Source organism: Thamnophis sirtalis, unplaced genomic scaffold, assembly GCF_051295495.1.
Source record: "Thamnophis sirtalis isolate CommonGarterSnake01/CBP01778 unplaced genomic scaffold, rThaSir2_p1.2 scaffold_1, whole genome shotgun sequence".
Lineage (NCBI taxonomy): Eukaryota > Metazoa > Chordata > Lepidosauria > Squamata > Natricidae > Thamnophis > Thamnophis sirtalis.
The window spans coordinates 71,136,306-71,162,140 of record NW_028261381.1 but is presented as its reverse complement, the minus strand read 5'-3'; the positions used below and the strand labels follow the sequence as shown (position 1 = coordinate 71,162,140).

At 40.0% G+C, this 25,835-nt stretch overlaps 1 protein-coding gene across 2 annotated transcripts; it reads left to right on the top strand.

Moving 5' to 3' along the window:
- The first annotated feature begins 18,402 nt into the window (after positions 1–18,402).
- LOC106554421 (interferon-induced transmembrane protein 1) lies at positions 18,403–21,022 on the top strand. Of its 2 annotated transcripts, XM_087715749.1 has the most exons (3): positions 18,403–18,544; positions 18,757–19,083; positions 20,329–21,022. In XM_087715749.1, the coding sequence occupies exons 2-3, from the start codon at positions 18,868–18,870 to the stop codon at positions 20,530–20,532; spliced, it is 420 nt and encodes a 139-aa protein (XP_087571875.1). In that variant the 5' UTR covers positions 18,403–18,544; positions 18,757–18,867; the 3' UTR covers positions 20,533–21,022. The 2 variants fall into 2 exon arrangements, with proteins under 2 accessions (XP_087571875.1, XP_013928552.2); XM_014073077.2 differs by having other exon boundaries at positions 18,422–19,083.
- Positions 21,023–25,835: the final 4,813 nt, after the last annotated feature.

Here is a 25,835-nt window from a genome sequence, read left to right as displayed (position 1 = left end):
GCTTCGCCGGCCCCGGGAGAGCCTCAGCCGCCGCCGCTGCTGCGTCCTCCTCCGCCGCCAGCGTCGGCGGCCCTCCTCGGGCCCCCCCGCGGGCTTCCTGCTGCCCACTGTGGCTGTGCTGGACCCTTCCCATGGGCTGCTGCTGCTGGGCAGCCCACTTTGCCCCATGCCCGCTGCCGCTGTCAGCTGGAGGAGGAGGGCTACCTTTGGAGGCAAAGAACGAAGTATGTAGAACGCCCTTCTGTCGCCACGCTGTTGTCCCCGCGGTGATAACGCGCTGTGATGACGTCGCGACTTTAGCGACGCGATTTAATCTCCGCTATTTTGCGTAGCGCGGTTTTGTCGTGCCACGAGATAATTCAACTGACTGGGTTCTTTTAGATTTACTGGGTTTAGTCAATATTACTGAACCCAATCTATAAACTCTCCCTGTATATGTCTGTAGCTTATAGAACAGATATACAGGTAGTCCTGGATTTATGACCAATCACTTAATGACCATTTAAATTACAGTGACATCAGAATGGATGCTTTACAGGCCAAAAAGCACTTTCAGCCATTGTAAAATGTGCCCTTCGTGGTCACATGGCACATTTCAGGCACCTGATAACCTGCTCACCTTTATGACCAATTGCAGCATAACATGACTGTAAATTGCTGTTTTTTGCCAATTTGTGGTGGGATGTCCTTCCCCCGCCCCTCACTTTCTGGCTTTTTTGCAAATTTCTGGTATTTTTGCCGCTTTCCAGCAAATCCACCTATTTGGAAGAATGGCTTTTTGCCTTCCAATTTTGTATAGTAGAATAATTGATTTGTATATTTATTAAATTTGTAGACGTGTTAGTAATAAATCAAGCTAATTATTTAGATCATAATATTTTGTGTCTTCTTTCTATTTTGTCTTAATATATAGAACAGAAATTTGTGGACATCCAAGTGTCACGCTCACAATTTCTTGAAATTAATTATGCTTACTGGAGTTGTACAAATCTAAAAGAGCATAAATACTATATCTGGTATATAAGGACTAATGTTATTGTTGATATAAAGTTGATAGGACTGAAAACAGATCTTTGTTTGTTTTATTAAGCTTTGAGCAGGGACTTCTAGTTGCTACAAAAAGAGATTGCTCATTCTTCCTCTAAAGTGTTTCACAAAAAGAAATATTGTATTTCCTACAGTGGTGCTTTTTGGTGCTCTTACCTTCTTCCCAATATATGAAAAACATAAAAGATCAGTAATTCGTTAAAAGCATACCTTATTCCATTTTTCAGGAAAGGGATGCTATTCTGTAAATCAACATTTCTTAATTGAGGCATTTTCTAAGTGTGTAGACTTCAAATCCCAGCCAGCAGGCAATTCATAAGAATTCTAGCAGTTGAAGTCCATATACTTGGAAGTGGCCAAGTTGGAAAACACTGCTCTAATTTCTAGGTAAAGAGGGATACAATAATCCTAGATCATTCTTGATTGCATTGAAAAGAAAACTGTTGATATTGATGTGATTACCTAGGATTTAAGTGATTGAAACATTTGCAAAGATGTTGCTAATTCTTATTTTTTAAAAAATTGGTTTCTCTCCCTTTTTGCTTTAGTCAAGAGATCGTAAAATTCTTGGAGACCCTGAAGGTGCAGCTAGTCATGGCAAGACAGCCATGTACCTGAATATTGCTGCAGTGTCGATAACCATCATAGTCTACATTATTTTCATCATTATATTAATCAGTAGTGCATTGTTCATTGTTAACATAATCTTCGAAATAATGAAGCTTCCAGATGAATTAGAAGATTTCAAAGGGAACTAAACCATACATCCAAAATACTATTTTCAACTATGTATTCTACTGTAGCATTGATTTAGCTTTCTTTTGCATGTCTTAAGTATATCAGTTGACAGCTTGGTTACACTTTTGGGTATAAAGAGTATTCTTTTCTCTTCATCTGTATCCTATTTCCCTACCACAACTTATTGAACTTATTTATTGAAAAGTAGATTATTTAACTGAATTGATGTTATCTTTAACCCAGGATCTAGATTTCTGTCTTCCTAATCCTTGTTGCTCCTAGAAATCATCCATTTTTGTTGCTGTTACATTTTATTTATCAATTTATTATATTTAGTTATCAATTTTATATACTCCCCTTTTTAACCTAAATGACTCTGGGCAATCAACAAATAAAAAGTTACTATGTTTTGATTTCTCATGGAACATTTAATTTTTTATGTATTTCAGTATGTTTTCAATGTCAGAGCTTTCTGTATTTCAATATGAAGTTGAGGTCAAAACAAATAAAAAACACATCTTTATATTCTTTATAAGTAGAGTTTTTGTTGGCAAAAGGCAGCTGATAAAAACATTCCTTCCCTAAATGTTCATTGTTTTTGTTTCTTTTTTTATGTTTTATTTATTTTATTTATATAGCATATAAAAATTCAATTTTCCTCAAACTGTGTGATTTCTGGGTACAATTGTTTTTAGGCAGTCATAATCCAAATATTTACAATAAGTCATCACAGTAACATTAATAGTATAATAACAGTAATATTTAATTTATCTACTTTAACAAATCTCTGTTTTAGTATTAACTGTTTTTATGTCCCCCCCCCATTTCTAACTTCTGTTTCTATTGTCTAACCATTGATAAAATAAGTCCTATATCAAAAAAATATTCATTTTTTTCTTTGTCCTTAATAATAAGCGTTCGTCTATCCATTTCTACACATTCTAATATTTTCTTAATTGCACTCTCATCTGTCAGGATCTCATCATTCTTCCATTGTTATGTAAATACAATTCTGGCTGCAGTTAGTACATGTAAGATCAAGTATATAGTCTTTTTATCATATTTTTCTGGTGCCCAAATAAAATATCTCTGGTTTCAATGCTGCTTTATCATTTTTTCCAAACAAGTATGTATTTTTGTCTAATATCTTTAGCTTTTGGGTGTGTCTACCACATATGGTAATATGAACCAGTTATTGATTGCACTTCCAACATTTAATGGATCTATCTTTATACATTTTTGCTGGCCTTGTTGATGCTAAATGCCATCTATAGAACATTTTATACAATTTTTTTCTATGAGTTCATATAGTCAATTTAATATTTCTAGCCCACAATTTATGCCATTTGTCTAATTCTATTGCATATCCAAAAATTTTAGCTCAAACAATCATTGTTTCCTTTATCTGCTCACTTTCAAGTTTAATGCCTAATAGATAACAATATATTTTCTTTATCAGTTTTTCATCCATTCCAATTAATATCTGCCCCAAATCTGTTAATTCTTTTTGAAACCATACATTTTAGAATCTCTTTCATATTGAGATTGTATCTGCATTTGTGGCCACCATCCAATATCCATCCCTTGACTACAAAGTTCCTGCTCGGGTTTTAATTCCCCTTTTCCATTCAAAATATCTATATATCTTACAATTTTTTCCATATTAATAACATTAGGATGTATCAATGCTTCTATTGTGCCAGACAGGTATTTTCAAATAGTGTTGTTCTTTTATTTTAAGGCAAACTGATAACAGTGCTTTTCTAAGATAATGTCTTTGAAAGTAACTATGTATTTTATTCTTCTCCTGCCATAAAAAAGCATGCCAACCTTGTTGAAGATTGTGTCCTTCTAAAGTTAATAGTCTTTTATGCCTCAAGTTGATCCATTCTTTCAGCAATGTAAATACCGAGGCCTAGTAGTACAATTCCTAATCTGGCAACCTAAAGCCCTCTCTTTTTTTAGAGTCTTGCAACATTTTCAAACCTATCCTTGCTTTTTTCCCCTAACCAAATATATTTTGATATTTATTTAATTCTTCAAAATATCCCCCCCATTTTATTGGAATTGTTTGGAATTGGAATATAATAATCTTGATAAAATGTTCATTTTATAGTAGCTATTCTTCTTGTTAATGACAGTTGCAGATCTTTCCATTTCTCCAAATCTAGTTTAATTTGCCACATCAGTTTCATATAGTTGTCTTCTTTAATTGTTGCACATTTTCCTATTAATTGTATCCCTAGGTACTTTACTTCCCATGGAACATTCAGTTTTTTATGTATTTCAGTATGTTCTCAATATCAGAGCTTTCTGTATTTCAGTATGAAGTTGAGGTGAATTCAAACCAAATGAACACATCTTTATATTCTATGTAGGTAAAGTTTTTGTTGTCAAAAGGCAGCTGATAAAAACATTCCTTCCCTAAATGTTCATTGTTTTTGTTTCTTCATTCCTCTGTCAGAAGGAAACTAAATATTACAAGGTTATGTATTCCATATCTGTACAGAGCTGTGCTAATTAATAGTTGACTGCCAGGTGCAATTAAAGGTGTTAGTTGGCACCTTTAAAGTCTTTCACAATTCAGAATCTGGGTATCTATGGGACCCTCCTTTTCCAGGTGAAATCCTGGAAAATTAACTGCCACCGAAACCCCATCAGTATTCTTTCACAACATAGTTCCCTGTACTGTTGTAAACTGCTTTGAGATTGCTGTAGTAATGGCAACATACTTTTCAAAAATGAAACACCACAATGTTTTGGGTGAAACACCAGCATTCACCAACACCCGACAATAACTTTTGTCTTGCTGAGTTACCAAAGAAATTGAATAAGCAAAAAGACAAGGAATATGTGACACTGCACCACACAGAGTTTAAAGTGGATGATCTGTCATCTTCAGAATTGTGATTGGTGGTATCATGAAAGAAAGAAAATTGCAAAATACAAGAAGAATATGGCATGTCTTCCAACCACTGCATAGGGTGGTTGTTTGCCCATTTTCAAAGTGCAAGCAGTTTCCAAAATGAGTGCACTATCAACCTCATAGTCAGTTTTTGTGTTCACGTGAACAAGAAGTGTCTTGAATCTGAACAACTGCACCACAAAGAATGTCAATGAATTAACTTCCTTAAATTCTTAACAGGCCCTATGAATTTAACATCAGCAAGTTTCAGCATTGCTCACTTCAAAACTCAGCATGGAAAGACCCTCAGTGAAGATAATTTATTAAAAAATCTTCTAAAATGTGCATCCTTTTTATTTATTAAGCATATTTCTGATTTACCAGTCAGCAGAAATTCCATTAAAGATAGAGTAATGACAATGATTTCTAATGTATAACATTAAAAGACTTAAATAATTGTAAATATTTTTTCATTTGTCTTGATGAAACTAGTGATGTTACCTCATCTGTTCAATTGGCTGTCATTGCTTGATTTTCCAATGTTCTGGCAAGGAAAGAATTGGTAAAACTAGGAACAGCATCAATAAGTACATCAGATCAGATAAGATTGTACAGTTCCTAGCTTGTTTTTACTTGCAAATACCTCAGTTTCCAAAGAAAAAATATTAACGGCGTACAAATATGGCGTCTATTCAAGCCTTTATTCAAATGATTTCTTCGGCACTACAAAAATTATCTGCCACACATGATAGAATTGAGAGGAAATTGGATTATCTACTGTTTCTAGCAACAAAATATGAAGGAAAAAATGAGAATGTTGAACGTTTGAATGTTCTTCAAATACAAACGAAGGATGTCAGAGATGAAGATTTTCAACTTGCTGATATTCGGGGCAACTGGTTTACCTCTGAGGGAGAAAAAGATGGAATGTCTGGAGGGGGGGCAGCCACACAGAAGATTTACTTCGAAAGACAGGGCGCAGGAGGAGTGAGAAGCATTAAAGAATTTATACTTTATGAAATACCATCTGCAAAACTTTTGATACCACCACTGAGAATTAAAGACAAGCTGATAAAGGAAATAAACGGAGGACGGCAGCATTATTTGAGAGGCACCATAAGCAAAAAGGTGCAAAGATTTTTTTGTATGGACTTGCTCATAAAGATGTTTGGAGAATTCGACCTACAAATGGCAACAGGATTAAGGAGGTTTTGTTACTGGAGAGACACAGGCTGATAGATGGAAGAATACAATTTAAAACTAGCTAAACCTAGTTAAATTCATTTGTAATAGATATAGTTGAATAATAATTGATAATGATAGTAATGTATATAATGTTGAGTTGCTATGATAAATAATAATTGGATATGAGAAGGGAAGGTTAGAAATATTCTTGAACTATATATATAAAGGTTATTAATCACAATAATTATTACTATAATAAAATAAAATAAAACTACGGTATATACAGTTAAATCTTAACTAATATGGGGAAAATGCTATGATATACGATATAATTACATAAAGAAAGGAGAATGATAATAAACTATATACATGGAGGATGGAATTTTTGGTATTAAATATTATGGAGGTTTAGCTGAAACAGGATATGAGGATTTGATGTTAATGGAGGATTTTATAAACAAGTAAATGAAATGCTAACATGGTTATGGATTAAATCTTTGGCATAGTTAAGGATGAAGGATGTTTAAACAACTGTAGTCAACTAAAAGTGGAGGTATGATGATGTTAATATGGTAAACATCTGAGTTAAGATATTTGAATTAATATGAATTAATGGAAGAGATGCACAAAAACCTGTTGTAACCAGCTGATATACTTTTTTATAACATATACTTGTTGTGTTTTTCTTTTCTTTTTCTCTGCTTTGTTTTTTGGTTTTTTTGGTTTTGATTTTTTCCCTCCCACTGTTGTGGGCATGTGTTGTTTATGTAACAAAAAAATAAAAAAAGTTTATTAAAAAAAAAATAAGTACATCAGGGATTCAAATATGCAACATCATTTTAAAATGCTCCCTAAGAATTGATATGTCTAAAGTTGTGTCAATGACAACAGATGAGATGGAAAAGAAAGTCAGATTTGTGAAACGGTTTATGGAAGCTATTGGACATCCGGTTGTGTTGGATCATTCCATCTATCATCCATTGGGACTGTGATGGCACACCTCTGGCATGTGTGACACAGGTGGCACACGGAGCCATTTGTTGGTGGCACGCCAGCTGTCAGCTCCGGCATGCATGTGTGCGCCGGCAACCTGATTTTTTGCCCTTCCAGAAGGCCAGGGGAAGACATTTGTCACCCTCCCCAGGCTTCAGGAAAGCCTCTGGAGGCTAGGGATGGCAAAAAACAGCCCCAACGAGCAAATCAGAAGTTTATTCCCGAACTTCTGGTTGGGTCGTTGGGGCCATTTTTTGCCCTCCACAGTCTTCAGGAAAGCCTCCAGAGGCTGGGAATCAGTTGGGTAGCCGATTGAATCAATTCTGAAGTTTAGAATAGACAATTAAAGCAAGTATCCAGTTGCAGTAACCTACATTACAATATAATTAAATGTTTTTAATGCCTAGAAATTGAAGGATTAAAGCAGTGGTGGAATTCAAAAAAATTTACTACTAGTTCTGTGGATGTGGCTTGGTGGGTGTGGCAGGGGAAAGATACTGTAAAATCTCTATTCCCACCCCACTCCAGGGGAAGGTTACTGCAAAATCCCCATTCCCTCATGATCAGCTAAGACTTGGAGGCAGAGAATAAAAAGTGCCATTACAAAAAGAAATTGTGAAAGTTGGAACCGAATACTGGAAACTTTTAATATCCTTGAAAGTCTAGCAATGGCTTCACTCACAATTTTTTCTTCTACATACTTTTGTGAGACCTTATTTTCTGCATTAAGCAGCATTAAAATGGACAACAGAAACTGATTGACAGATGAAATTAGTCCTGCTTGCTTGGGTTTTGAGGGCCAAGCCACATGGACTGTCTTTTACTTTTTATATTTTTCTCATAACCTTGTTACTGTAGAATGGAATGCAGAAGATTTTTGCCCTGGCAACCAGATCTCTGTGTAAATTTTTAACTGCAAAGTAATGGGCTTTCTCAGGCAGAATAACAAAAGATTATCCAACTGTGTTCTTTCAACTGATTACAAACTTTTCACAATTGACTCTTATGTGACTGTGTACCACTTTCGCCCATTCTAACTTGTTTCCCCTACTTTTAATACAATGCTCATTTCAATGTCATTCTTCAATGTCACAGTCCATATCTTTGATATAAATGGGCAGGATGGTTTCTTCCATCCAATCAACTGTTTTTTTGTATTATTTTTTTTTGCTGCACTTAGTATAAAGGGAAATCTGATTCTTTGTCCTGGGTTCCCTCTTTTTTCATCGACACCCATTTTTGCTAAAATATTTTAATAAGTCATAATCTTCCGACTCAGTTGCTTATTGGAGAAAGTTACGCGGCAAAATCTAGGGCCAATATGACCATCAGTTTGTATTACTCCAAGTACCTACCTTCAATTTCATGCTTACAAAAATTCAGCAGTGAAACTCTTTAAACAAGTCAAATGTGTTGTCTTCCTTATTTTTTGTTAGTTCAATTCAAAATTACTGTTAAAAGTAGGGTAAACTTTGGTGCAGTATTTTAAGCCCAATTATTAATATGTATATTACTTTTCTCTTATTGTAAGTCACTGATTTTTCTTTTACTTTTTCTCATTGTTTACTTTTGCATAATTGCATTTTTCCTGCTGTGTGATTAATATGTTTCATGAAACTGTTTTAACAATGTTTTTTTTTTCATTCTTAATTTAAATATCCCTGCGCTTGTTTTACTCATATTCATTTTTTTAAATTATTTCAAGTTACTTTATATAATACACAGCACCACACACGGTTGGAGTATATTTTTTGAAAAATATATTACGTAAAGAATTACTTTACTCTTGTTGGGAAAGGGAGGGGCTGACAAGACAAAATGTTCGACATGAGTCCAAAAGGTTCTTTCCCCACGACTGCTATAAATTGAAAGCTACATTGCCTGTACTCGCATCTTCTCTCGATCTGGTCCTGATGGAAAAAGGGTTTCCCGATCTGGTCCTGATGGAAAAAGGGTTTCCCAATATTTGACCGCGGGGGTAGAGGGGGTTTCACATGGGGAGGGCTGATAGATTACCAACAGACCCCTCTCCCCCTCATTCTACTCTCTCCCCATCTTTTAATTGGAGCTCAGTATTTGGATCTCGACAGTATTTATGTCTTTTAGGTTTTGTATAGTTTTTATCTTTTTAAGATTATAAGCCATCCAGAGTTACCCTGTGGTAAGATGGACATCCAATAAATTTTACAAATAAATAAATACAATGGATTAAACAAATTGGAATTAGAATGGCATCTGTTGTGTTTATTTAACAAGTTCCTGTAGCAGCCTATCTACCAAAAGAACCCTGGAAAAAGAAAAAGATTCTTAAAAAAAACAACATGTTTACAAATCATTAAAAAGAATCTAACTCAACACCCCTGACAAAAACTCAGCATCAATCTCTCAGATAACCCTTCCCTCCTCTCCCCCCCACCCCGATTAAAATGTTGTCACCAGAGCCTGTGGAAATCTGGAAGGGCAACAGGGTAAGGCTGTCCATATTTCAGTGGGGAGGCTGTTCCACACGACAGAGGTACCATGCTAGAGAAAGCACTTTTCCTAGGGCCAACAAGGTGACCCTGCATCACTATGAGACCCAGAGCATGCCCACTCTGCCTGATTGGGTGGAATGAGCAGAAACTATTAGGAAGAAGCACAGCAGTCCTGCAAGTATTGATTCCATTCCATGTCAGGCTTTAAAGATGACAACAAGCATCTTGATTTGCATGCAGACTCCTGTTGGGAGCTAGTGCAGCTGACATAACAGAAATCATCCACAAGTGCAATCAATATAGTCTCAGTACCATATCCTTTCCTGACTCCAATGAGGTGCTTCCAGAACCCTTGGGAGCTGCATGCCCACCCCAAGAAGGAAAAGTTGGACATTGGATGAAAATGTCCCTGTCATGCCCCTGTCGGAGTCTGAATCTGCAGGGGAAGATGAGATGGAACAAGAACTGACAGAGCCGTTGGCCTTGGAAGAAATGGGGGAAGGGCAGAGTCAGTCCAGGCAAGGCTTTTTGGAATTAGTAAGGTCTGCAGGCATGGAGGAACAGAGCTCAGACAAGGAGCAAGAACCACTCTCTCCTGATGCAAGGGCTTGGAAAGTGCACAAAAAGGGTGATCAGCTGAGACTGAGCAGGCCACTGGTGAGGGTGCCACGCCCAACTTCACCAGGCAAACCTGGGGAATGAGATTTAATGCCACTCTGGGGAGGGGCATTTGTTGGGAACAAACTCTGAGTTCCTGAAGTGTTGTGTGCTGACATTTGATCATTTATTTTTTTATTTATTTATTTATTTATTTATTTATTTATTTATTTATTATTTATTTATTTAAATTTGTCAACAAGTACAAGAAAACGAGTAGGGAAAACACATGAAAAAATGGCACAAATGAATGGATAAAACCATAAACACATGTAAAAGGAGTACATATAAATGGGACAGTAGGACAGGGATGGTAGGCATGCTGGTGCACTAATGGATGCCCCCTTAGGGACCTCTTAAGATATGCGTAAGGTCCACAGTAGACAGCTTAAGGTAAAAGGTATGGGGGTTAGAGGAACTAACAACAGGATCGAGTAGGGTGTTTCACACATTTACTACTCTATTGCTGAAATCGTTTTTCCTGCAATCAAGATTAGAACGGATTACATTTAGTTTGTATCTATTGATAGCCCTTGTATTATTGCAGTTGAAGTAAAAGTAGTCATTAACAGGTAAGACAGTATGGCAAATTATATTGTGCACTAAGCTCAGGTTGGAACGTAGACGCCATAGTTCAGGCCTAAAATTTCAAGCCTGATATACAGAATTTTAGTACTCTTCTTGTAAAATACCTCTGAACAAATAAAATGTTTTAATGTCTGAAATGCCGTGTGGATTCCAGGCAAGTGAGCAGTATTCAATTATAAGTTTGGCAAAGGTTTTATATGCCTTAGTTAGCAGCATAGCGTTACCAGAGAGAAAACTATGTAAAATAAGGATGACATCTCTGAATGCCTTGATCTTTTAAAATGAGTACTCCTAGGTCTTTGACAAATGTGGTTCATCTTTTAGATCGTTTCCGCCCAGCTTAGATTTGGTGTTCCGATTTTTATTGCCAATGTGTAGGACTGAGCATTTGTTAGCAGAGATTTGGAGTTGCCAATTGTTTGACCATTCAGATACATAATGTAGTCATTTGTAGAATAGTAGAATTGTCTGTGATGTTAAATAGTTTTACATCATCTGCAAAGAGGATGCAGCTGCTTATAATATGATTACAAAGGTCGTTTACGTAAAGTAGGAAGAAAGTTGGTCCTAGAACGCTGCCTTGGGGGACACCACTGTTAACTGGTGCGGAGTTTGATATAGCGTTTCCAATTTTGACTACTTGTTGCCTGTTTGATAAGAATGCAGCTATCCACTTGTGCAAAGATCCAGAAATGCCGTAAGAACTTAGTTTTAACAGAAGTTGGTCATGTATTACTGAATCAAAGGCTTTGCAGAAGTTTATGTAGATTGCAACTATTGCTTTACCCTGATCAAGTTGAGAGGTCCAAATGTTTTTGCAGTGTATGAATTGCAGATTACAGGACAATTTTTCCCCTGAAACCAAATTGTTTATTAGAGTGTAGGTTGTTTGTCTCTAAGTAGAGGGTGATGGATTGATTTATGATGGATTCCATGACTTTACAAGTGATGCAGCAAAGGGAGATTTGTCTGTAATTCTCAAGAAGGCCAGGGTTTCCTTTTTTGAAGATAGGTATGACTGTTGCTAATGACCATAGGCCAGGCAACGAGCTCGTTCTAAAAGCTATTTCATAGATGATGCTTAGAGGTTTAGCTAAGGCGGTGGAGAGCTTTTTTAGAAAGTAGGCACATATTCCATTGGGGCCAATATAAAGAGATGGTTTTAGTTTGTATAGTGCCCTTTTGATGGTATCATCAGTAAAATTAATGTGGATTAGATCATTGCAATTGGTTGTAGTATGAGTAGGAAATAAGTGTGAGATGCTATTGCTGTTGACAAAAACTGAACTGAAAAAATAATTGAAAAGATTGGCCTTACCGGCATCATCATTACAATCTACACCCGGGATGGTGACCCTATGGCACACATTTGTCAGGGCATGCGAGGCTTTACCCTGTCAGCTGAGTTCAGCCTTTGTTAAACCCATTTTTGCCCCTCCCCAGCCTCCAAAGGCTTTATAGGAGCCTGGGGAGGGCGAAAAGAGCCTCGTCCGACCCCCCCGGAGGCCCTTTGGAGGTTTCAGGAGCTTCCTTGAAGCCTCTGGAGCGCAAAAAAATGGCTCTATGGGCAAACAGGAATTTCGGGAATGGACTTCCGGTTTGTTCGTAGGGTCGGTTTAAGCCCTCTGGAGGCTTTAGGGACCTTAATGAGGCTTCCCTGAAGCCTCCAAAGGACTAAAAACCACCCTACAAGCAATCTGGAAATCTCCAAAGGTCATTTTTTACCCTTTGGAGGCTTCAGGGAAGCCTCATGAAGGTCACTAAAGCCTCCTGAGGGCTTAAACCGACCCTACGAACAAACCGGAAGTCCATTCCCGAAGTTCCTCTTTGCCCATAGAGCCATTTTTTTGCGCTCCAGAGGCTTCAAGGAAGCTCCTGAAGCCTCCAAAAGGCCTCGGGGTGGTGGTGGTCGGGCGAGGCTCTTTTCATCCTATAAAGCCTCTGGAGCCTGGGGAGGGTGAAAAAAGCATGGAAAAGTGGGAGGGAGCGCCTCTCATGCGCGCATGTGCACTGGGGGTCACGCATTACATTATGTGTGTGTCACACCCATGCACGAACCCCCTGCGCTCCCCCCCATGGCACGCGAGCCAAAAAAGGTTCGCCATCGCTGATCTACACCATTTTGTCCTTTTAGAGGTGGGATGGTTTTTGAGTCTTTAAGTTTGGTGTTTATGAAATTATGGAAGGCTTGATTTGATTTCGTGTGTAACAGCTCTTCCTCCTATTTGCAGTGGTAATTAGTACATTCTGTTTTTATTTGGTTGCATAAAGTTTTGTATCAGTTTTTGAAGTCAGCTACACAGCCTGTTTTATTTTTCTGCCAGAGGGATTTTTTTTTTAATTGCAGTTTCCTATTGATATGGGTAATTTGTTCTTTTTGGCTTTGGGCATTACAAATTGTACATATAGATTAATAACTCTTTGAACTTCAAGTAGAAAAGTGTCTTCAGCAGTGTTGCAGTCATTGAATAGGTTTTGCCAATCTAGAGATGAGAGGTCGGCAGCTATGAGATCATAGTTTGCTCTTTTGAAGTTGTATTTAGGAGCCCTATTATGAGATTCTTTGTATGGATGTTAATTTAGATAAAAGTCAATCATGCTGTGGTCATTTGCCAAGTGATTCTTGCCAAGACTCCTTGAATTCCTGTGTGGCATTCTGGACTGATTACCTGATCTTCTGCTCCCTGAACTCCTTGCTTCGCTTTTGTTTTACCATATACATTTGGGAGTTATTGCCATGCAGCCTTGGTGCAGAGAGTGTTGGGCTGGACTAATTGCAACCAGAGGCTGTTTGAGGTTTGCTGGGGGGGGGGGGGGTTGTTCTTATCACTCTGCTCAGGGACCTGCCAGAAATGAGTGTTTGGGGGAGATTAGAGCTCTAAAGGTGAGGTTTGAACTGTCAGCTGTTTGGGTTATCGCTGTATCCTGCCCTGGTCAAAACAGTCCCATACTTCAGCATAAAGGTGTGTGTGTGGGGGGATGATTTGGATCACAATCCTTTTAAGTTACAGTATTTCTCAAGGTGAATTTTGCTATTACATAGCGTCTGTAGCTTAGAAAGGACTTTATAGCCTCCTTTTTTTAATAAGCATGTAAGAGAAATCAGGCATTAAATGGGAATAATGTTCTCAGAAAGCCACAGCTTCTGTTCCTTTCATTTGCTGGTATACGTCTGCTCTCAAGTAGGCATCTTCAGCAACAAAGATGGGCCAAGGGAAGTGCTATACCAGTGATGGCTAACCTTTTCCTGACCGAGTACCCAAAGCACACGAAGAAATACAAGTGTGAATGCACCCCCAAACCACCAAAATGCAATGTGTATGTGTGTGCGCCTTCACATGCCCCCTGCCTCCATGCATGCATGTGCTGGCCACTGCATGCATCCTACACATGGGCCCGTGGGCCCAGCATGCGCTCATATGCCCCATGCATGCGCACATTGGGCCCTGTGCATGCACAGCAGAGACCTGAAAACCAGCTGGCTGGTGGAAGTCACGTAAACACCTGTGGTGGAGCTGAACTGGGGTACGGCTCACGTACCCACAGAGAGGGTGCTGCATACCACCTCTGACACGCATGTCATAGGCCCGCCATCACAGTGCTATACAGTAAGTGTCCCTATAGTATAATACATTCCTGTATTCATCTTCTCATGTAATTACTGCTCAGTTCATGATTATTCTTTCTTCTTGAACTGATTTCTTGGAATACATACTATACATTACATGCTAATACCCATGCACTGTGGAAACCAAACCTATTTGTTTTTGAGGTCATTGTCTTTTGCGGGGAGGGGGCATTTATTTATTTAGAAGATTTACTGCCTACTCACTCTCTGAATCTGAGAGGCTTACAAACAATAAATGCCTATCCCACCCCTTGTTACAACAAGTAATCAGACAAGTCCAGGAGTGAAATTCAGCAGGTTCTGACCAGTACTGGAGAACCAGTAGCAGAAATTTGGAGTAGTTCGGAGAACTAGCAAATACCACCTCTGGCAGACTCCACAGTGGGGTGGGAATGGATATTTTGCAATATCATTCCCCTGCCACGCCCACCAAGCCACTCCCACAGAACCGGTAGTAAAAAAGATTGAATTTCACCACTGGGTGATTCGCTTGATGGGCTCCTCATCACTCTGGGTTCCCCAAGCCCATTGGCATAGCCCAGACTTCAGGACCTTGTGAAAGAGTGTCAACATTTGGGTCGATGTAATCTCTGTGGGGATGATGTTCCAAAGGGAGAGACTCATTTGTATCATTGCTTTGAATAACCAAAGGATTTTAATTAGGATGTGCATAAAACAGAAAAGGTATTCTCAAAGTTAAGCTGAGCTTTTTCCAGAATGATTAGGAAGTGGATGGAACAAAATCTGGAGTGTTTGCTTGTTTTAGCTTTAGATAATCCATATAATGAATGTTAGACCCATTAGGTAGACCCATTCAAGTCTGAATGTGCTGTATCTTTCCCCTCTTATACTCCTGTTCATTAGGAAAGGGGCCTGTCTGTGCCTCTCCCTAATATTTTCTATGGGGTGTGGACTTTACCCCCAGGTCACTTTGATAAGAGAGTTGCCATATCTCTGTCACAATCTTCTTCCCTGTGCTTTATATCAACATAATTTTGGAGGTTCTGGACTTGTGAAACAATGGGATTCAGAGCAAATCTCCAACAGCAATTCCTGGTAAGTCCTGGACTGAAACAAAAAATAGAGAGAAAAATAATTAAATGTAAGTGATTGTCCCAATATTTACAGGTGAAATCTGGTAGCCTTGCAAGGCTGGCTCGGGATGATTAAAAAAAATGAAGATGTCCATAACCATTTTACTAACTATGTTGTCTGCACCCAAAGCCTCTCTTTGCAATTCAGAATATAGATTTCTTCCACTCCACTCCAATATTTAAAAGTTTATATTTCCATTTTTCCTGGCTGTCTGCAAATAAAAAAAGTTTTAAAATGCATAATGGGAAATAGTGGGAGGACTGTCCAGGAGAGAAATTCCTGATTGGGACATCCTCAAAATCTCTCCCTTTCTGCCAGCATGATGTCTTGTAAATTACACTTATAAATTGTAAATTGCACATTGAATAGCATTTAGAGCTCTAACACACAAACAAAGATTCTTGATAAATCAAGAACCTACTCTTAATGCTCTTAACAACTTTTTAAACAACTTTAGCACTGAAGTGCTAAAGAAAAACTTCAGCAAACAGCAAGTACAAATAGTTCTTTCCAGTAAAGTATGGCATGAATCCCACCATCAATATATAGGAGCACAAATAAGCTAAAATAATAGAAAGGAGGTCTTCTAGTCGAACCCCCATACAGGCAGGAATCCTCAGACCATCCAAGGACCTTCCAATCTTTTCCAACATCATTTTAAAAATAATCCCTGACCTAAGAATTGATATGTCTAAAGTTGTGTCGATGACAACAGATGGGGTGGAAAAGAAAGTCTGATTTGCTAAACTGTTTATGGATGCTATTTAGAGGTGAGTTCCTTGCAGTTCTGACCAGTTTGGCCGAACCAGTAGTGGTATGCCGGCCTGGGTCGCTGAACAGGTAGTGACTGCTGGCTGGCCATGCCCCCAAACCAGTCTGCCCGCTTGGACGCTCACCCTGCTTCGCCTTCACCATGTGCATCCACTGCTTCCTCCTGCCTACACACAGGTAAGCTTTGAGACGGGGGCAGCCCGGCACGCTTCACATGCTGGAGACGACGGTGGAGGAAGAAGAGGGCGGCAGGAGAGGGCAGTGACGGCGGTAGGAGAGGGCAGTGGTGGTGGCAGCAGCAGTGGGCAGTGCTCCTGTCCTGGTTCCAGCTGCGGGGTGTCCCGGAACTCCTGGGGAGTTTTCTCACACGACTTTGGCCAGGATACGGCAAGCAACAGCCCCAAAAGCCGGCAGGGTCCCCAGCACCTCAGAGCAGAGTTGGTACTGTCTCTGCCAAAGGCTGCCTGCCCATCAGGTGTAGCGCCTGCACCAGCTGCCTCTAATCTGCAGTTTTCTCGTGTGCACCATGCTCACGAGTAAACATGCTCATGAGTAAACTAAACTACAGATAAGAGGCAGCCAGCAGATCCTGGCTTGCTCGCTGAGTGCTAGGCAATTAACAACTTCTCACACTCTGGGGAAGTTTTTCTTTACTGTGTAAGGGCCAGGAGTTGCTCCAAGGCTGCAGACTCAGAAGCTCCCAGGCACCTGGGGAGGGGGAAAAATGCTGCCCGACATCCCCCTCCCGAAGCAACCTCAGAAGTTTTCAAATTTATCTGGAGAGGCCTTCTTTTTCTTTTTTTAAGAAAGTCCTGAAAAAGCCGCAAGATCCAGAGCTGCCAGTCTCCAGTAAGATGCACATCTCGTGGCCTGCCCCCTGCGAGTGTCTCTTAGGCATTGTGTGGAGGAAAAAAACTTGCACAGTAAAGAAAAACTTCCCAAGAGCGCAAGCGGTTGTTAATTGCCTCACAGTCACAAGAAGTTTTTCTTTACTGTGCAAGGTTTTTCCCTGCACACGACGGCTGAGAGATGCCACAGAGCTGCCAAACTCTGGTAAGATGCACGTCTCGCAGTGGAGTGCAATTTGGGGGGGGGCAGGTGGGGCAGGTTCGCTAAAGAAGGGGAAACGGGGGGGTGGGGAGGTAGAAATTTCAAAAAAATTCTTCCTGTGGGCATGGCTTGGTGGGGGTCATGTCACTGAGTGGGTGTGGGCATGAGTGAGGTCAAATTGGCCACACCCACTCAGTCACATGCACCACCTAGCTACGCCCAGTGAACTGATAGTGAAAATTTTTGAAACCCACCACTGAAGCTATTGGACATTTGGTTCTGTTGGATCATTCCATCCATCATCCACTAGGAGGTGTTTTAGGTGCTGAGGTGGGATTTACAAAACTATATAATATAATGACACTTGTCATAAAAATAGTGAATTTAATAGCTGCTTGACCTCTCCATAAGGAATAACTTTCTGATCTATTGCAGGAAATTGAATCAACTTACAACTGCTGATACAAAACAATGTGGGGTGGTTGAGCCAAGGAAAAGGCCCCAGAGATTGGCCACAGAGCTACGGTATGTTGAGAATACAAATTTGGAGTAGTTTCCTCAGCTCAGTGATTGGGAGGGCATACTGATATTTTTAGACCTTTCAGTTCATATGAATGAACTGAATTTAAACTTATGAGATTTTTGGCAAAAGTATTGAGGTTATGTTACATCAATATAAATATTACATAAAAGCCTTTAAAGTAAAGCTCAAATCTTCAAATGAAATATGAGGCAAAATTTAGGGCCAATATGAACATCAGTTTGAATTACTCCAAGTACCTACCTTCAATTTCATACTTATAAAAACTCAGCAATGAAACTCTTTAAACAAGGCAAATGCATTGTCTTCCTTATTTTTTGTTAGTTCATTTCAAAATTACTGTTAAAAGTAGGGTACATTTTGGTGCAGTATTTTATGCCCAATTATCAATATGCACATTCGTTTTCTCTATTGTAAGTCATTAACTTTTCTTTTACTTTTTCCCATTGTTTACTTTCGCAGTTTTCCTGCTGTGTGATTAATATGCTTCATGAATCTGTTTCAACGATGAAATTGTTTTAATGAGGTTTTTTATTCTTAATTCACATATCTTTGAGCTTGTTTTACTCATATTCCATTTTTTAATTAATTCAAATTTCTTTATATAACACACAGCACCACACCCGCATTGTTTCTGCGTAAAGAATTGTTTTGCTCTTGTTGGGGGAGGGCCGGGGCTGACAAACCAGCAGTGAAACTAGGCATTTCCCGAACGTTCGATGCGAACCCAAAACCTTCCTTCCCCACGACTGCTATAAATGTTGGGAGTACTCGCATCTTTACTCGATCTGGTCCCGACGGAAAGGGGTTTCCCAATATTGGTCCGCCTACCGAAGTGCATGGTTTGAGGCAGTCTGGAGCTCTAATGTTACGCAAGTATCACAAAATAACCATTTTGGGCTGCCGCGGGGTATGAAACATCTGCTCTTAAGGCTTAAGCACATGTTTCGAAACTCACGCAGCTCCCAACCTATTGGCTGAAAGCCAGCGTCATTCTCCACCTAGGAAGGTTCTCCGGGCTGGAGTCGCTCGGTTTCGTTTTCCTGATCTCTGACTCGGTTTCTTTTTTCTGATTTCCCGCAAGGCCCCTCGTCCCTCAAGTAGCCTCGCCCTCTGCTTTCCTTGAGTTTGGCGGCGCAGCCCTGCCCTCTCTGGTTGTGAGACGCTCCGCAGAGTTTGGGTCTCCCGGGCAGCTATGTCGTCCGAGGCCGTTTGCCTCGACCTGCAGCCCCGCTCCTACGACGGCGCCGACAACGAGGAGAAGCGCTCCGCCGGCCTCAAACCTGCCTCGCGGAGACTCGCGGGGGAGCAGCCCAGTGACTATTTCCTCTGGTCCTTGTTCAACCTTTTATTCTTAAGCAGCTACTGCTTCTGCTGCCTCAGCTTCAGCGCCCTCGTCTTTTCCATCAAGGTAAGCGAACCCAGAAGGGATCCAGAAGTTTAATTTAGGCGCCGGAGCGCCCCCCCCCGGGTAGAAATTCTGCCGTTTTGATTTCATCGGAGTTTTTCCCCCCTAGCGTAACTTTTCTTTCGGGAACGTTTGCCTGTCTTTGCTTCGTTCAATATTTCAGGCTTCGCTTACTTTTCTGGGTTTTGGCTCCGTCCCACACTGCACTCCGCGGGTCTTTTACGCCCCCTAGCAACACATCCATTAAGTGGAAATTCCAGACTTTGTTTCCTTCTTCCCTGCGCCGCCGGCTGGATTTTTCTCTACAGAATTACCTAAACGGGACTTTCCGTGGGAAAGCTGCCAAGCCTTGCTTAACACTGGAGATACAGCCATCCTCCCTGCTCATTTAAGAAAACTTAATTCTCCCCAACCCTGGCACAATATAGGGATTTCGGGGTTGGTATTTTTTTTATAGAATAGGACATGTTTGTGGGTGTATAAAGAGAAAGGGATTGTTGTTTTTAGTTACGGAATCGTATCCCACCCATCACGACCCCATGGACAAATTCCTCCAGGCCTTCCTGCCCTCTACCATCCCTTGGAAAGGGATGAGTTTTCTTTTTCAAATTTGACATCATTTGTTTGTGAGATGTTTGCTTTAGTAATCCGTCTTCCTAGCTCTAGCTTTGTGTATGACAAGCAAGAATATGTGAAGAAACCAGCTTTGACTTTGTTTGCTAATGAAGTTTGTATGGGGGGGGGGAGATTGTCCCATTAGATTTTGGTCTTAGAATGAGGTCCTGTTTAAAGGAAAGGCATTGTGCTTTTGGAAGAACAGTCTTCCAAAACGTTTCTGGTCCTCTCAAATTCTCTGAGAAAAACTTGATCCCAATCTGTTGCTATCACCTGTCTTCAAAAGAGTGTTATGTACTGTTACTGGTGATATTAATATACTACACTCTCCACACTTTGCATCCATACAATTCAGAGTTATAAACATATTAACACCAATCAAAATATAATATTTGCATGGAAATAAAAAAGAAGCAAAAATAAAATGGACAAATACTGCTTTTAGATCTGTTTCCAAGTGTAACACCCCCCAAGGCTAAAATATGAACAAAGATATGAACGACAGGAACTTTGTTATTTGATTGAACAACATAGTATTAATTTTCACAGCACTTGTATGTAGATACATTGAGGTTTATAACTGGTATAAATATGCCTTAAGGTTTAATTTTCTTTTCATTTTATCCTTTTCAGGCAAGGGATCGTAAAGTTATTGGAGATCCTGAACGCGCAGCTAGCTATGGGAAGAAAGCCAAATACCTGAACATCGCTGCCTGCCTTATAGGCATTGGAATCACTATTACTTGTTTCGTTGCAATAATTTTAAGTGCAGAAAATATGCTTAAATTGGTCAGAGAAATGAGGGAGAAACCCCAATTATTACAGCCAGATCAATGAAGAACAAATAATTCACCCAAGATATCATCACCAAACATTTTTACTGCATATTGGCTGCATCACTTTTCTATCTCATGTATATTTTCCCTTGTCAAAAGGAGGATTCTGTGTAGTTTAATACAATTTGCCATACTGACAGCAGGTTGCCTCTAGAATAGAGTTTTTCAATTGAATTCTGCAAAGCTCCATGACAACTTGACAGCATTCACGAGAGATTTAGAACCAAGCAAACAAAATTCAATTCAGTACAGCCAGTGGTATTCAAAGCAACTTTTCTAAGGAAAAGCAATCACATCCCAATAACTGAACATTGATTTCTACAGTTAAAACGTTAAATTTCCAAGTAATTGTGTAAGTTTTTGTGCACTAGAAATGTTAATTTTGCATTTATAACACTTTACTTTTTATACTAAGATAATTGGAGGAATCATGGGAGACTAGTTAAGATATCAGTTATTTTGAAATTAAAATAAATCACAAAAAACACAAATATTGTTCTGTCGGGTTTCTGTTATTACCATAGTGCTGTGCCTCTTAATCAGGTTTTAGGAAATTCTTTAACAGGAGTGGTGGCAAAATAGAGACTTTTGTGAGTTTATAATGCACTCCCTCTTAAATTCTAAATAGTTAGTTGAGCTTCTGAATTTATTTTTGTCTTCCTTCTCTGAATTAAGCCACAATGGGCTTAATTGTTGTAATCTCCTTTTATACATTTACTGCATATATCTTCCCTGAATTGTGAATAGCTTTGATTTCAAGTGTTCATAACTGCTTTCCTCAGTTTGAAGTGAGGGGAGAACCAAACTTAGAACGGACATGGTTGGGTGCAGGCTACTTGAGGCACTGTCTCATCCCACTGGCATTGGCCCACCCCACTCTTGCTGGCAGAGGAAGCATGCTATGGATCCCATCAGCCAAGGTATTCCAACTGATGAGTTCCAGGAAAAGGGCCTTCTCTGATGTTGCACCTGTCCTCTGGAGCATCTTGTCCCTCCCTGAGTGAGGTTGGCTCCAACCCTAGTGAGCGTCCATAAGACCCTAAAGACCTGGTTCTGCCAGTTGACTTGGGGCTCCAAAGAGAGGTTTCACATGGGGAGGGCTGATACATTATCAACAGATCCCGCCCCCTCATTCTACTCCCTCCCCATCTTTTAATTGGAGCTCAGTATTTGGATCTCGACAGTATTTATGTCTTTTAGGTTTTGTATAGTTTTTATTTTTTTTAAATTATAAGCCATCCAGAGTTACCCTGTGGTAAGATGGGCATCCAATAAATTTTACAAATAAATAAATACAATGGATTAAAGAAATGGGAATTAGAATGGCACCTGTTGTGTTTATTTAACAAGTTCCTGTAGCTGCCTATCTACCAAAAGAACCCTGGAAAAAGAAAAAGATTCTTTTTTTAAATGTTTACAAATCATTAATGCCCCTAACAAAAACTCAGCATTAATCTCTCAGATAACCCCTGCCTTTCTCCCCCACCCCCTTAAAATTTTGTCACCAGAGCCTGTGGAAATCTGGAAGGGCAACAGGGTAAGGCTGTCCATATTTCAGTGGGGAGGCTATTCCATAAGACAGGTACCATGCTAGAGAAAGCGCTTTTCCTAGGGCCAACGAGGTGACCCTGCATCACCTATGAGACCCAGAGCATGCCCACTCTGCCTGATTTGGTGGAATGAGCAGAAACTATTAGGAAGAAGCACAGCAGTCCTGCAAGTATTGATTCCATGCCAGGTCAGGCTTTAAAGATGACAACAAGCATCTTGACTTGCATGCAGACTCCTATTGGAAGCTAGTGCAGCTGACATAACAGAGACCATACCCAAGTGCAGTCAAAATAGTCTCAGTACCATATCCTTTCCTGACTCCAATGAGCTACTTCCAGAACCCTTGGGAGCTGCAAGCCCACCCCAAGAAGGAAAAGTTGGATGTTAGATGAAAATTGTCCCATACATCAGCCTAAGGGGGAGGGGGGTGTTGGATTGCAGTCCTAGCTTATTCCTCAAGGCTGAGTTTTGCTGTTGCATACTGTAGGTTGTATAGCTTGGAAAGGGCTTTATCGCCTCTTTATAAGCATGTAAGAGAAATCAGGCATTAGATGGGAATATTTTCAGTGTATTAATACTTCAGGAAGCCAAAGCTTCTGTTCCTTTCATTTGCTGGTATACATCTGCCCTCAAGTGGGCATGTTCAGCAACAAAGATGGGCCAAAGGAAGCACTATACAGTAAGTGCTCATACAGTTTTATACATTCATGTATTACTCTCATTTCATTATTATTGCTTCCTTCTTGAACTAATTTCTTGGAATACATCGGAAGCTATTACCCATGCACTGTGGAAACTAAACCTATTTGTTTTTGAGGTCATTGTTTTTTGTGGGGAGGGGAGCATTTATTTATTTAGAAGATTTACTGTCTACTCACACTCTGAATCTGAGAGGCTTACAAACAATACAAAACCCAATAAAAAGAATAAAAAACAATACATCCCATCCCTACCCCTTGTGACAACAAGCATTCAGATGAGTCCCTTAATGGGCTCCTCATCACTCTGGGTTCCCCAAGCCCATTGGCATAGCCCGGTCTTCATGGCCTTGTGAAAGAGTGTCAACATTTGGGTCAATGTAATCTCTGTGGGGATGATGTTCCAAAAGGAGGGAATCATTTGTATCATTGCTTTGAATAACCAAAGGATTTTAATTAGGATGTGGATAAAACAGAAAAGATATTCTCAAGGTTAAGCTGAGCTTTTTCCAGGATGATTAGGAAGTGGATGGAACAAAATCTGGAATGTTTGCTTGTTTTAGCTTTAGATAATCCATATAATGAATGTCAGCCCCATTAGGTAGACCAGGACAGAAAATCAATTCCACAGGAAGGCTAAAACTATTTTTATTGGGATTGTCTATAAGAAGAGAAACTTGCAAGTCTGAATGTGCTGTATCTTTCCTCTCCTATACTCCTGTCCACTAGGAAAGGGGCCTGTCTGAGCCTCTCCCAAATATTTTCTATTGATGTGGACTTTACTCCCAGGTCACTTTGATAAGAGAGCTGCCATATCTCCGTCACAATCTTCTTCCTTGTGCTTTACATCATCATGGTTTTGGAGAGTCTTTCCCACAATTTAATCTTATTCCAAAATCAAATAAATGCAATAGTTTAACATTTTTCAGTACTAATTATGTGTCTCCTTTCCAAGTTTATGTGATCTCTAAACTGACTTTTTTCCTGCTTTAAATTTTTTTCAGGCAACTTGTTCATTTTTCAAGGGTGATTAATAACCAGCACCTGATATGCAAGATCTACAAAGCAAAGATTCTATTAAAATATATTTTAAAGCATTATTATAAAATGATGAACCATTGTTATGTTGCTCAATACAGTACATACTAAAAATGGGGAGGGGATGAGCTTGCATCATGAAGACATGTCCCCCATCTTATCTTTTTAGCATCTCTCCTGGACACTACTGCCTTCTTTTTCTGAATTTAAAAAGGCTTGCTTTTAAGATTCCCCCATGATTCAAATTTTGGGCTAGCTTGAGGTATATATTCTCTCCCGAACAAACTATAGCTAAGAGAGCTGGGGATTGCCATAGTCAGAGGGAAGGACAGGCTGATGTTTCCTCATCAGGGAGGAAGACCACCATTTTTGTACTTGACCATTCTTTGTAGGAAAGTTAAAAGCTAACTAGCTTCTCACCTTGGTCCCTTTTCCACGGGAAGTCCAGAGATGAACCCTAGACTTCAGTCAGTGCATAGGTTCTGGAAAAGAAGTTGGTCTCTGGGAGTGGCATAGCCTTGGAACCAGAAAATGAGTAATGTCTGGGTTGGCTGTTGTGGCCCAGCAGGATCCGGCTGAGCTGCTGATGGACTTGGATAGCGAGGAACCATATCTGCTAGGGAAGATGTGGAGGATTCTAGGCAGGGTTCAGACTCAGAGCAGAGACCAGAGAGGCTGGTTGGCCACCAGGAGGCGCCTGAGGCATGGAGCAGTGGGGAGGATCAAAGGCAGTTTGTCCCTGACGCAAGATTAAGAAGGGCTGAGAAACGGAAGCAGCAGCTCCGTAGCCAGACTCAGACGATGATTAAGCCCAGGTGGTTGTGGCTTGGCCCCTCCCAAGAGAGTATATAAGTGGAGAAGTTGGGAGGGGGCATTTGCAGGAAACAACTGTTTGAAACAGTATTGGAAAACTCTTGTCTGTTTTGTATCCGTGTCTGTTGGATTTGGGTTGCTGCCAACTATACTTGCATGTGAGTCTTGTCTGGGCCTTCAGCCAAAGGAGTCGATAACTCCATGATTAAAGAGAGGCAAACAGCCAAGCCTGTGTCTGGGTGATTCGCAGGCGGGGGTGGGGGTGGGGGTGGTGGTCAGAACAGTTGGCCCTCCATCTTGTCTACATTATACAATCTATATTCAACAGTTATATGTCCACAGGACATGATATCCATTCCCCAATCCCTCTAAGGCAATTTATAGTGAACCTGCAATCTTCAAAATACAGAGGTTGGAATGAGCAAATGTAGGTTCTCCCTCTCATTGACCAGAAACAATTTGCCAAAACATAGCTTCTTTACTACCTGATTCAATGCTAATCTTAAGCAACAAGACTTACCCACTCTGAAAGAAAGAAAAAATAAACTGCTAATTCCATTCATATTCCCAATACTTGTTATATGCATTTGTCTGATCAAGTTCAAACTAAATAAAGTGTCATTTGCAAGAGTGAAATTGTCCAGCTACCAAGAGATCACGCTTCCTATATTAAAAATCCCTTTGGGAACTGTGAAGGTGACATGAAAACTTGCCCTGTGCTTCTAGCCATAAATAGAGCAAGAAACTTTTACCAAAATGCATACATTTAGACTACAGAAACTGGAAGCCCGTGTAAGAGTGTTGAGTGTTGAGGAGAAATAATCAGATTTCTTTCAGCCTGCTTCTCTCCTGGGTTACTCAGTGGGAATTGCAAGGCTGGCAAGTCAGCTTTCCTCTTAAAGGACCTACTCAGGTACTGAAATTCAAAAGCCAAGGAGAGGAATGAGGCAAGACTTCCTTCCATCCAATGGGAAAACAGGTTGCTTGGAGCTCTCTGGAACTTATTTCAGCCCATCCTATCAGCTGGACCGGGTTAACTGTTAACATGCTCTGGATCTCATCAAGATAAGCACCATCATCTTATATGAGCCAGGAGTTGTGCCTTTCCTGTCACTGCACCTACCTTAAGGAATAGTCGTCTTCTGTGTCCTGAGATATGGCTCCAACTTGCTAGCATTTAGGGAGACATATAGGCCTGTCTCTT